The sequence below is a fragment of the Lagopus leucura genome, unplaced genomic scaffold (assembly GCF_019238085.1).
Source record: "Lagopus leucura isolate 7727_CA_CO unplaced genomic scaffold, USGS_WTPT01 Super-Scaffold_100029, whole genome shotgun sequence".
Taxonomy (NCBI): Eukaryota; Metazoa; Chordata; class Aves; order Galliformes; family Phasianidae; genus Lagopus; species Lagopus leucura.
In genome coordinates, this window is record NW_024962280.1 from 917,292 (window position 1) to 930,382 (window position 13,091).

Below are 13,091 nucleotides of genomic sequence, written 5' to 3' on the forward strand. Positions count from 1 at the left end.
ACAAATGAGACTTTTTATCATCATGATAGAGGGGGAAACTCCTTCCAAGGAAAGTTCCCTGAAAATATTTGGGAAATGAAATGGATTCTAGAATTCGTGGAGCCAAACATACAAGATACTTCTGAAGGCAGAGGCTGCTCTGTGCGGCTGTAACAGACGCTTCTTGCTGCACAGGCTGGACACCAACAAGGCAGCACTCCCCTAAGCCCTGCTCCCATACATGTCCGTTTAGCACCCAGGAATTCCCTTGTCTTGTGCACAGCTATCAGGAGAACACTCAGACAGATGAGTTGGTAGTTAAGCCAGCAATATACAGGGTGGAGAGACTGCAAATCCCCTCATCTCACCTGCCCTCTCCCCTTCCTGCTCCTGAAGCACTCCGACAGATAACATTAAGTCAGTCTGATAGCACAAATGGTTCCTGCCAACAGCAAATGGTGCAGCCCACCAGTACCTCCCAGTGCCAAAGCCTCTGCACCAGCTTCCAAGCTCACACTGCACTGCCTGCCCAGCCAGCTGGCTTTGAAAGAATCATTCTTAAAGAAGGGATTCCTTTCTCTAGCACAGAGTGGTGTATGGGAAAAATAAATGTTCTGTAAGAAGTTCTGCATAGCTGAAAGATAGAAACCCATTGTGACTGGCAATTCCATCTGCAACAGAAAAGGGAAGTCCAGAAAACAGTGCACAGAAGCTCCAGATTTTGGATACCTGCACTCATTTCAAATTGGTGATAAATTTTACAATAAAACAGCTCAGGGATTCTGGAAGCTACAAGAGAACATAAAGTAAAAGCATAACAGAGACAAGGAAAAAAGCAGGTTGGAAATGGGAAGAGAAACGTAGAACCAAAGGACACAGCACGTTACTGGCAATAATTCTGCATGAGCTCCAGGTGTGGCCATAAAGCAGGCAGCTCTGCCATCTGTGCAGGAGGGCACCAGGCCCCCTGCCTGCAGCCAGCAGCAGCAGCACACCTCCCAGGCACACGCTGGCTCTCAACTGGCAGCTGGGATCGCAGCCCAACCTCTGCATCACACACACCCAGGTAGCTTCCAGGTATTGCAAACTGGAGAAAGAAGCACCTCATCAGAGTGGAAGTAACACCTTGAACTTTCCTCATCAAACACCAAGGCGCTCAAAAGCCAAGCTAGCTTCACAGGTCTACATGACTGCTAGAACAGAGAGTGTAACTGATTTACCTTAAGCTTGAGAGTAAGCAAAAGATTTCCTTGAATGTCTTGGGAACAGAACAAAAAAAAAAACCACATTTCAGACCAAGCCCCATAGCATTTCTGAAGTCTTTTCTCAGCAGCGTGGCACACTCACTGCAGCAAGCAGAGAAGACAGGACACTTATCCCAGCTTACCTGCACTAGTCCAAGAACTCAACCCTCTGCTACATTCATATTTTGAAACAGCAGATACCGAAGAGACAGAGTGAAATCATCTGCAGTTTAGTTTGCATCGTGACCAGGAAAACTCATGCTTTTGCCATCTTTCTTTCTCTGGAACAGGTTCCAATAGCCTGCAGGTTTCCTTGCACATCTGCTTGTCATCAGCCATCAATGCACATCATAGAACCACAGAATGGTTTGAGGTGGAAGGGAGCTTTGAAGGTCATCTGGTGCAACTGCCTGCATGGAAGGTTTTATACTGGGCCAGGAGAGAAGTAGCTACTGTTCCTAGTCCATGTTTTTTCACTCTGTAAAGAAAGATCAGCTCTTCTGGTGGAATAACCTTCAAACTTGCTTACACAAATGAGAAGCTGTGGAGCATAGACCATACTTAATTGGTACCACCAAAACAGAGTAGCCATCAGATGAAAAGCTTAGCCATCACCGGGCCAGAAAATGGAATCCAAAAGGATTACAGAAATTTCATAGGGTACAACACGTCTGCAGTCCTGGGCTTTTCATTTCAGAGATGCTAACAGTCGCCCAAACATTGCTAAGCATTTAAGCTGGTCTGAGTTCAGGCAGATTGAGACTTAACTGCCATACAAATATAGGCTTTAAGGGTTCCACACATCATCAGTGCAAATCTCCACTGTAATCAGCATCAAATATCTTCACTTATTCAAAACAGCTTGCAGAAATGCTTCTAGTGTCACAAATCCAGGGAAAGTGCACAACTAGGCATGGCATGCTAACAACGTCAGGTTAAAAATTCAATGCTGTTGCAAAAAAGCAATTTTGCCTACAAAATTGGCATTGCTATCATAAAGAAAAGCATCCTCGCCTACCTTACTAAGCCTTTTTTCTTTGTCAACTACCCACACTATATGTGAGTGCTTCCTAGAATGTAAAGTATCTTGTAGTAGAAACAGAAAGATCAAAAAATATCCCCAAAGTGACAATCCCTTTTCAACAGGGAGCATTTAGCATGAAAAAAAGATAACTGGCAATAGAAGGAAAAATCATCCAACATCTGATCTTTTTCTTATTGCATTTCCCTAGAAAAGTTCCTAGAGGAAGAAGAGATCTCCCTGTGCAACACTAGTTGCCCTGCACCATTCCTGCCCTGCAAGCACATGGGATGGCGGCCGGAGGCCAAGCAGGCTGCACTGGGCCATGCAACAAACAGCTTCCTTATCTGCCCAGCCCACGTTAGCAAACAGCAAGCCTTAACCTTCCTTGGCCATTAATTCTGGTGGAGCTTTTGTTTCAAGTCATTCCTCTGCTCTTTCTGGGGAGTCATGAAAAGCATGTGTCAGCACAACTTGCTGCTGAGGATGGCATTAGAAAGGATTTGAACCGACTCCCCATGGCAACAGACCCTGAAAGGGAATTAGCATTTGCTCCCCATTCCTCAAGCAGCCTAAGAGGAATTTGTTTTCCTCCTGTGGAGGAATTGTTTCCAGGAGTGCAGCACGCTGCTGCCTCCATTGCTCAGCAGGCGCTGCTCCAAAGGACACCTACCTCGCACACCCTGCACTCAGCATCACTCATCCCACCAGGCGTGGAGCTGATAAACACGGGTGCGTAGGGCTGTTTGCCTTACGTGGCTTTCCAGCACACCTTCCAGCTGTTTTCCGTGCACCCAGTGCCACTAATCCAAGTCATCTGTTGGTTCTGCTGCACATATGTTTTCAAATCGTGAATGCTGAACCCAAGAGTCTACGCTGGAGATTTTCATCTGCACAGACAGAACTCGCTTTGCCCCGCTGGCTGTTTCAAGGCATCACCTGCAGCACATCCTGAAGATTCTTCTACACATTCTCCAGTTTCTTCTATGGTATAAAACCAGCACTCCCCTGGGAACAGGCAGAGGAACACACAGCACGCCCAGGACTGGCAGCTTTAAGAGCTACCCACAGCAATACCAACAGCCCCAAAGGATGGAAAAACGATTGACCTCAGGCAGCATTTGACAGGCTCCCAGGGACACCTTTGGTCAGCCTGCACCAACACCAGCCAACCTCAGCAGCACTGCAGTGGAAGCACCTCCTGCTCGAGGCCTGGGAAGCACAGACAGATTTACCCCAAGCACAGCTCTGACCTCATGGCACAAGTTCTCAGTTCATGGCCCAGTTCTCCAGGTACAAACTGACCCATGTGAAACATGGAGACACATTCCCAAGGAACTTCAGCAACACTTGAAGGCCAGAATAATTCCCACTGCTGCTGTGAGCAGGGCAAACCACTGGTCTGTCAAGAGCCACTGAGCTCTGCTTTCAGCCACAGATCTGGTGAGCATCACCTCACCGTGTGCACCTCTGCCTGAAGCGTGAAATACGAAAGACAAGAGAAAGGAGGAGATGTTTGCAGAGACTCAACACAGCAAGAAATTCACCAACCAGCTGTTAATGACACATATTTAAGAGCTTGCGAAAACATCTGGCACAGATTTCACATCCCATCCCAGCAGCAAAAGGATGCTCTGAAGACACGAAGTCATGACAACAAACACGAAGTGTAAGCTTACTTTGTTCTTACTTAGCATGACTTGGCAAAATAATGTTTCTGGAATTGGAGGTACACACTTCTTCCCCCTAGGGGAAGTCCTTTGAGGACTCCTTCTCAGAAGGCAGGCAGCAGCCAGCACAAGAGATCGTGCCAGGAGCACCCATCTCTCAGAGCAAGGATGGTAATTCAGACAAGTCATTTTCAGACCCACTGGTAACATGATAGACTATTATTTGAAATGGGAAATATTCCACTTCAACTGCTGCTCCAGCTATTACTACAATCTGTGAAGCTCAGGCAGCACACAGAATATTTCAAACTATTTGATAAAATACAAAGATAAAAATAAGATGCCTGGGAAAGGTTCATGCTAACACAGGCGGCCACGGGCAGATTATTTGCATCTTGCACGATACTGGGCTTCTCACCAACTGAAATGCAGACCCAAGAGGACTATGGATGAAGGCTGCTACCTCCACAAGAGCTTCTGCATTTGTCATCAAGTGCTAACGCTGGTGACTGCAAATATTCTTCCATTTTTGCCTACAGGTGCACTACCAAATTTGCTGCCACTGCTGGAACTAAGACTGAGCACAGAACACAGGAAGCACGCTCCCATGAGCCCAGCAATGCCTGCTTCAAACCCGAGCAGACAGTCAGCACATCCTACACCCCACTCACAGACACGCTTGGCCGTGCCTGATGTGCATGGATATGTGAACTTTGTGCCAATTCCAATAAATCAAGCCTGTCGTGGTGCATGTGCTCCTTCACACGGCAGACTGCCTCCACCTGAAACTTCTTGCAAGCAGCCTTCAGTTATTTCAGGTTGGAGAGATTCACACAGATGCCTCTTGCCAGAAACCATACGCTGTGTTAACGCACCTGGCCAAATACAACTGAAGTGGTTTTGCAATACTCACCCATGGCCTTATACCCCCAGCAGAGCATATGTTGCATCCTCAGTGTTTTGTCCCCAGCTTTTCAGAGCACTGCAACAGGTGTCTGCCCCCAAAATGCTCTCAGTACCTCTTCTCCACACCCCAGTACTTCCACTGCCTCTGGAGAAGGCTCTGTTAGTGGCTATTTGCAGTGCTGGCTATTTCCTCCCACCTTCCATCCCCTATGGTGCCCCACCTCTCAGATGCATTCACATCACTCATCTACCAGGCACAACAAAATGGAGCACCTGTAAAGCCAGATGATCTAAAAAAGGCCACACGTATTGGGGCCCTGGGAAAGCAGAGAGCAGGCTCTGGAGTAATGGTAACGTCCTCAGTGTCTGCAGAGACTGGAACAAGGAAACCACCCTCGGTACAGAGAGCAAAAGCAGTTTTCTAAAACAAACAAAATGCACACACACACTTCCTGGCAATTTAGTCAGCCTGCACCAACACCAGCCAACCTCAGCAGCACTGCTGTGGAAGCACCTCCTTCTCGTGGCCTGGGAAGCACAGCTCCGACCTCGTGGCACAAGGCAGTGAATGAATCCCTGGGCACTGCTCAGCCCTGCTGCCCCACGGAACTGCACTTTGCTGGTTGGCAGCTTTCATGCTCTTCTAGTGCAGTGGGCAGGATCACAGAATGGCCTGGGTTGCAAAGGAGCACAATGCTCATCCAGTTCCAACCCCCTGCTGTGTGCAGGGTCACCAACCAGCAGCCCAGGCTGCCCAGAGCCACATCCAGCCTGGCCTTGAATGCCTGCAGGGATGGGGCATCCACAGCCTCCTTGGGCAGCCTGTTCCAGTGCCTCACCACCCTCTGGTGAAAAACTTCCTCCTAATATCCAACCTAAACCTTCCCTGTCTCACTTTAAAACCATTCCCCTTGTCCTATCATTATCTACCCTCATAAACAGCCATTGTAAACTCCCTCCTGTTTATAAATGGATGATTGCACAGAACATGCTCTGCATCCTATCGCACCAAGAGGAAAACACCAACATAGAATCACGGAATCACTCAGGTTGGAAAAGACCTTAAAGGTTATCAAGTCCAACACGACCTACCCATACTACCCTAACTAACAACTCTGGGCTAAATCACGTCCCAGAAGCATAACCTTCTAGAGCACCTTCATCTCCATTAAATCGATTCCTCAGGCAGCCTCTGAGTGTTCAAATGAATTCAAAACACTCAGAAAAAGTTTCTGTGCACCCTACATGGCAGCAGCATGCAGCAGCCCGACCTCGTCTGAAGGCAGAGGCAGGGAAGCTGTCCCAGGAACACAGCAGCTCCGTGGCAGCCCTACCAACAGACTGCAAAATTCGAACATGTTTTCCTTTTAATTTCCAGACTAGCTTAAGAACAATAAAAACGAGGAGAAAAAAGAACGCTCCCGTGGGGCTGCGGCCCCGGCTTTGCCATCTGATCGAAGTCACGGCGGCGTGAAAGGCCCGAGGCGTTAAATCGATTCCCCAGGCAGCCTCCGAGCAGAGCCAGGGAGGAGCTGCGCCCACCCCAGCGCTGTGGGGCGGCCGGGAGAAGCCGGGAGGCACCTGCAGGTCGGCTGCAACCAAGCCGTCCCACCGTTCTCACCGATCGCATCGTTTTACCGGCGGATGGAGACGCGCTTTCCCCGAAACCACCTCATTTTCTGAAGTTACAGAAAAGAAACGCATCGGTTTAACGACAAAAGGTTCCCGTTGGCGGACTGGAGGCTCGCAGTGCCCACGGAGCCCGGCTCTGCCCGCGCTCTGCCCCGCGCCGCTTCTCCCCCCGCAGCTCGCGGCCACGCGCCCCGTAAAAGCACCTCACAGCCGCTCCTCAAACAAAGGGCTCGAGAGCACAGCGCTCCGTCGGACGCGGCCGGCTCTTCCCCAGGAGCTCAAGAACGCTTCACTCCGACGGCACTTTTCGCTCGGCCGGATCCGAAGCTCCGGGGACGGCGCGGCTGCGAACGACCCGAGCGCGGCCCCGTGACGGCCCGTTTATCCCAACTCTCAGCCCCAGCGCGCCGTGCCGCTCAGCCCGCGTCCCGCGCCGCGCTCCCGTGTAGCCGCCGCATCGCAGCCGCCCGCCGTGACCCCACCGGCTCGGCTCCCGACGGGGCCGGTCGCGGCGCGGCCCCCCCGCGCCGTGCCGGCTGCCCCCAGCTCCCGGCCACCAAAAGTTCCCTCGCAAACCCCACCTGGACTCGGGCGGCGCGCGGAGCTCCGGCCGCCGTGCCGCTCCTCGCGGGGCCGCCCCGCTCGGCTCGCTCAGGTCCGCGCGCACGCGGCTCGGCTCCGCTCGTTCTCCCCGACCCGCTCGCTCTTCGGTTCAAACGCACGGCGCCGCCGCCCGGCCCGGCCCGCCCTCCGGCGCAGAGCTCAGGGCAAACCCGGAGCCGCCCCGGCCCGGAGCGGAGCGCCCTCCGGCCCCGCAGCGCAGCGCCGCCCGGCGATCCAGCCCCGGTGTTGCGGCGGCCCGGAGCCCGCTCCCATTCAACCTGCTCCATTGTGCGCCCGCGGCCGCCTCCCCTCCCAGAGCTCCGCAGCGGGCAGAGCCGCCTGGCCCCGCCGCCCCCGGGCGGCACCTGCTGCGGGGAGCGCCGCCCTCGGGTAACGCGTGTCCCGAGGCGCTGCCCCGTCCGCAGCTGGGCTCCTTTGCGCTGCTCCTCAATCACGACCCACAGCGCTCCCGCGCAGCCACAGCTGTTTCCTTTCCTCGGCGGTTGTGCTTTTGTTTTTGTTTCTTCTTTTTTTTCCTTGAGGAGGAGGAGATGCTTTGGATTTGTTTTCACAGCTCAGCCTGGGCCGATAAGAGCACCAACAAACAACACCTGGTGGGATCGATGTTGTCACCGCGGCCGCTGCTACCGCACACGGCCAGCGCCATTAACAAGAGGTTCTAACCCAAAGACAGAGCCCTTCCTCTCGGTCTCAGCCTTACGGAGGACCTTGGTGGTGAATATAGCTCCCTTACAAGCAAAACACGGTCTGTGTAGAATTATCTCGTGTTTATTGCAGCAGAAGGCTGCACGCACATCGTGAGCGCTCCGTGGGCAAGAACTTCTTGTAGGTAAGGATGGATAAAAAGGACCAGCTACCTCCAGCCCTGAGAAGCACTGTGTCTGTGTGACTGAGTGCTCTGGTGTCTGAGTGCAGCCGGCTGTCAGCACCCCATGCAAGTTCCTGATGTTGCTTCTGAACACACTGATGCTGGCTGTGCTCCATCACACCTGCCTGCAGAGCCGCCCCAGGTACTCACACAGACACACAGCTGCACTGTGCTTGACAAGAAGCACACCTTGGGAGGACCCAGGAATAAGCATCCCCTGTGTGTATTCCTATCTGAGGAAAAGCTGCTTCCAGGAGCCACAGTTCTGCCCCGAAGTCAGCACAGGGTGGCAGAGCAGCCAGTCAGCGGGGCTTGGATGATGAAGCTTTTCAGACCACATCGCTGTCTTTGGTGTCTCATTGCCTAAGGAATATGCACAGAGAAAAAAATGCATGAAGTCCTTCACTCACATAATGAGGAGTGTGGGAGACAGCACACAAAGCTCAGGTGGTTGGTATATGAAAAGCCACAACGAACATAAGAAATTCAATCTTTATTCTGGAAAATTTACAAACATACACCTGGCAGACACTTCACACCACTCTGGAAAACAAAACAAGTCCTCGGTGTGCTCTGGTCCCCTTTTTCCAATTCCAGAAGGTTTATTCCATCCCATGTAGGCATTTCTAGAACCATCAGGAAAACGTCACTGCTGCTCGCAGCTGTGGGTACCCAGCAGGAACAGGACATGGCAGTTAGGATCTGAGGAACAGCTCAGCTTAACAATACTTCCATTCTTGCCCTGCCTAATATCACTACACTTCAGTCCCATACAGATTAAATTAGAAAGCACTTTGCAGTTCTTGGGTTTTCTGCTCAAGACAAGGAACCCCAAGTGCTGGCACTTGTTAGCATTAACTTACACTTTACACAAGCATGTAATACATAACTGCCCTGCTTCCAGTCAGCCTCCCATCCCATCCTTAAACTTAGTTTCTCAACCAGCTCACAAAACGTTTCAATGTCCACATGAGTTTACTGTTGCTTATATGACCTCTAATTCTTTCAGAGAAGCTTTCTTCTTTCCATATCCCCTTATTTTTCCTCAAGGCTTTCAGCTCCGCTCGAAGAAGTCTTTTGTGCAGCTCCCAGAACAGGTGAGAATCGTGCTGCAGTCCTTCTATGCTCGCAGCTCTTCCAAGCCCTTCTCTCAGGACCTCTTCATTTAAGCACACGCTGGAAAATCGGCCCTACAGAACAGCGTGGGGAATGTCACGTCCCCTTATCCCTTACAGAGAGCATGCATGCAGATGTGTGTGCTGCCTCGGAGGTACAGGCTGTACTTCTCATTGAATCTGTGCTCATGCAGAGAGAGACTTTTAACTTTCAAAGCTTTTTCACTTTTTAACTCATTTAGCTGAGTTGAGCGAAATTCAGCTGACTTTTAAAATGGTACTTGTGCAAGAGAGATGTAAGAAGGCATTGCATGGCTTGAACATTAAGCCCACCAGAACTGCCCGGTGCAGCCAGGTTGGTCCACAGATACACTCATCTCAGAATCTGATTTAAAAATACATTACTTAAGATGCATGTAAATATAAATCCAGGCTGGATGTGGCTCTGGGCAGCCTGGTCTGGTGGTTGGTGACCCTGCCTGTGGCAGGGAGGTTGAAACTAGATGAGCATGGTGGTCCTTTTCAACCCAGGCCATTCCATGATTCTATGAAATGGCATCGATAACATTCTGATGTACTGAGATAACTGCCCGATCGCAGCCAAACCCCACAGTTTTAAGTCATTCTTACCACCGCATTTACCTTATTTACTAAAACAAGGCACTCGAGTGCCAAGTGCTCCCTCCCGAGAAGCTGGAACCAGATCACTTGTAGGGGTTTCAGCTCCCTCTGAAGCCACGCCGTGCCCTCGGGGGTCAGCTCCACGCCGGCCAGTCTCACCAGCAAGAGCCCCTCGGGCTGCCCTGCGCACAGACACAGCACTCCTTTACCAAACACAGCAGACAAGTTAGCTGTCACGCTTCGCACATGGCCTCAGCTGTTGTTAATGAGTCTATTCCCACAGACATTATAACAAATAAATCAGTTCTAGGGTTTTTCCCCCTGGAATGAGAGGAGCCATGCAAACAAATGAACCACCAAAAACTTGAGTTTTGCTGCCAGAAATATATCGCAGTGCTGCTACTACTATTAAAGTGTCAGCAAGCTCTTCCTACAGAGCTCTCCTCGCTCCTTCCCATTCCTCAGTTTCCCATCTGTACAGCAGGGGAAGACCAAAGGGCAAAGCCAGACTGCAACTTCACCTCTGTCCCAGCACCCATCTCTGTACAGACACAGCACCTCGCATCCCATCGATTCACACCCACCTGTTTCCAAGAATAGGATTTAGAAACTCCTGACCTATTTCTGCGTGCATTGCATTTCTCTCCACCTACTTTTACTCACACTTTCTCTGTATTGAGGTAATGAAAGGAACGCTGATGGGAATGTGCTCGACTGACAGACCCTTCTCAGTGACACGATGCACTTTTCCTCGCAATTTCACATTCTTTTCTATAAACCCTGCAGGTATATCCAAAGCATTTGTAAACTTTGTTGTCTGTTGATAGGAAGAAGAACAAGTGTTAAAAAAAGGACAGCCACAGAGCAGCGACAGTCAAATCCAACTTCTACAAATAGTCCAACTTCTACAAATATCTGGTGAATCACAGCCGTGCTGTTAAACAGCACGAGGAACTGCTTTTTGTTACACAGCAATGAGCTGCAGACACACAGCAGCCTTCACACTCAGGAACGCTCCCCATTCTGCAGGGCATGCAGCACGAGGCACGGGCACGAAAGCTTAGAGAAAAACAGAAACAGATGGGTTTGAGCAATACATGTTGAAGTCAACTTGATTCACCAAGAAAAGAAGGGTTAGAAATGGTCCGGATGGTGCTAGACTGGGGGAGAGGAAGTGTTTGAAGACACCAGCAAAGAATAGACACAGCAACAACAAAGGCAGAGTGGAGGACAGAGGGAACAACACAGCCTTTGATAAGGGAGTAAATAGGAGAGGGACAAAAGCAGGTGTGCACCCATGCAGAGATCACAAGATGACTGAATTCGATACTACATTCTGCTCACAACAGGATTCAAAGGAGAGTTATATGATCACACAAGGAAACAAAGCTTAACAAAGCTGCAGTACAGGAACAAAGCTGCTGCTCTGTGAGAGGACAGAGGGAAAAGATGCACTGGGATGGCACAGAGCTCAGAATGAAGAATCTTAATTAACTTGCAGAGCTCTCACTGCAGGAAACCCTTTGCAGAGGACTGACACACATCATCAACACATCGATGGGAAGAACTGGTGAGGCACTGGAACAGGTTGCCCAAGGAGGCTGTGGGTGCCCCATCCCTGCAGGCATTCAAGGCCAGGCTGGATGTGGCTCTGGGCAGCCTGGGCTGCTGGTTGGTGACCTGCACACAGCAGGGGGTTGGAACTGGATGAGCACTGTGCTCCTGTGCAACCCAGGCCATTCTAGGGTTCTATAAACTGAGCTGCTTCTGCAGAGCTCCACCGCCCTGCAGTGACTGCCCTGAGCTGCTCCCCCCGACCACCTCCGTGGGACGAGGTCTCTCAGTGGTGACACAGACTGTTAGGACCTAAAGTCTAAAGAGCAGAAGTGGTTCAAATCTGGTCTTAACAGCTCTGAAAAAACCCCACCAGCCTGGTCAGTGTGGGAAGATTCAGGTTTATGCTGAGAACTGTTAGAAACGTCGTTCTGCTTGTACAGGTGTGGAAAAAGACACGAGGAACCAACTCTACGTCAACTGAAGCACAAACATGAGAGGACTTGGTCCCTGGGCCACACACACCGCTGTGCAACGGGGAGACGGAGCTGGAGAGGAGGAATCGGGGAAAACAAGACGACAATTAAAAAAATAAAATCCAGAAATAAGGTGATAGGGAATACAAGAGCAAGAACCGGCCTCGCCAGCCGGCACGCGAGCCGGGTCACGACGCACCGGAGCCGGGGGTGGGGACGGGGAAAATGGCCCCTAGCGCCGCAGCAGCGCAGGGCGGGCGGTGCCGGCAGGGGGCGCCATTCCGGCAGGAGCAGCGGCACGGGGCTCTGCGCAGCGCAGCGCAGCGGAGCTGGGGGCGGCCCTGGGGAGCCCGGCGTCGTTGTGAGGTTGGGGGGAAGTGAGGGAACGGTGGTCCCGGCGCTCCGCAGACCCGCCCTGCCGCACTCACCAGGCGCACGCTCCTGGCCAACACCAGCAGCCCGGCCACCGCCACTCCGGCACTGAGACTCTGCGGGGAGATGAGATAGAAACGATGTTCAGCCACTCCGGGCCGCACCGGCACCGGCCCCGCTCCCAGCCCCGCCGCCCCGTTACCCGCACGAGGCTGAGGTGCGCGTCCGCCCACTCGGAGAGGCGGCCCAAACCCTCGGCTGCTGCGCTGCGCCGCTCCGCCATGGCCGCCGCCCCGCCCCGCAGCGCCGCCCCCGGGCGGAGGGCGCTCCGCCTCCACGGACGCGCGTCTCCGTACCGAGCGGAGCGGTGTCGGCTTGCCTCTGCGTATGGGAACCGCGCAGAAACCTCGTTCTCAGCGAAAGCGTAACGCAGACGGACAGAGCTTCAGCCTCTGGCATCGCACGGCCTCACCGCCGCTCCGCCTCCGGCAGCTGCCGGCAGCGCCCGAAGGCTGAGCGAACACAGCGCAAACCGCCGCCCGGGTTGGAAGAGGAACAGAACGACTTCTGTCGTACTGCATACAGCCCCGATGCGGAGCTCAGTTTTGACGAGGAGTTCAGCTAATGTATCACTCCAGCAATTCCCAACGTATCTTTATTACTAGCAGGCTACGTCAGCACCTCCAGGAACAGTGCATCAAAAATGCAGAGTAGAAGTTAACTATAAAAACATCGATGGATTTGATTTCCCACATCCTGCAGTTCAGGATCATAGAATCACAGAATGCCCCGGGTTGGAAGGGGCATTCCAACTCAAGGATCACAAATCTCCAACCCCCTGCCACATGCAGGGCCACCAACCTCCACATTTCATAGCAGCCCAGGCTGCCCATGGCCCCATCCAATGGCCTTGAACACCTCCAGGGATGGACGGGGCATCACAGCCTCTCTGAGCAGCTGTTCCAGCACCTCACCACCCCCTCTGTAAAGAATTTCCAGAGGATTTTTT

General features: G+C 52.1%; 2 protein-coding genes across 2 annotated transcripts in view; both read right to left on the reverse strand.

Moving 5' to 3' along the window:
• PLCH1 (phospholipase C eta 1) overlaps nucleotides 1-7,471 on the reverse strand; it is a 62,275-nt gene extending 54,804 nt beyond the window's left edge. Inside the window, exon 1 of the mRNA XM_042881170.1 lies at nucleotides 7,421-7,471. The gene's annotated coding sequence lies outside the window, so the exon portion shown is untranslated. The remainder of the gene's footprint in view (nucleotides 1-7,420) is intronic.
• Nucleotides 7,472-8,422: 951 nt separating this feature from the next.
• On the reverse strand, nucleotides 8,423-12,369 carry CUNH3orf33 (chromosome unknown C3orf33 homolog). Its single transcript, XM_042881175.1, has 5 exons — nucleotides 12,285-12,369; nucleotides 12,139-12,198; nucleotides 10,344-10,497; nucleotides 9,702-9,862; nucleotides 8,423-9,134 (listed from the first exon to the last, which is right to left on the reverse strand). The coding sequence occupies exons 1-5, from the start codon at nucleotides 12,363-12,365 to the stop codon at nucleotides 8,874-8,876; spliced, it is 717 nt and encodes a 238-aa protein (XP_042737109.1). The 5' UTR covers nucleotides 12,366-12,369; the 3' UTR covers nucleotides 8,423-8,873.
• Nucleotides 12,370-13,091: the final 722 nt, after the last annotated feature.

Excerpts from the sequence above, each read along its gene's own strand:
- CUNH3orf33 (XM_042881175.1), bottom strand. The coding sequence starts at position 12,365 with ATGGCGGAGCGGCGCAGCGCAGCAGCCGAGGGTTTGGGCCGCCTCTCC. Across the intron at positions 10,498-12,138 it reads TGGCCAGGAGCGTGCGCCTG|ACAACAAAGTTTACAAATGC; the intron begins GTGAGTGCGGCA and ends TCCTATCAACAG. Across the intron at positions 9,863-10,343 it reads TACCTCAATACAGAGAAAGT|GGCAGCCCGAGGGGCTCTTG; the intron begins GTGAGTAAAAGT and ends GTCTGTGCGCAG.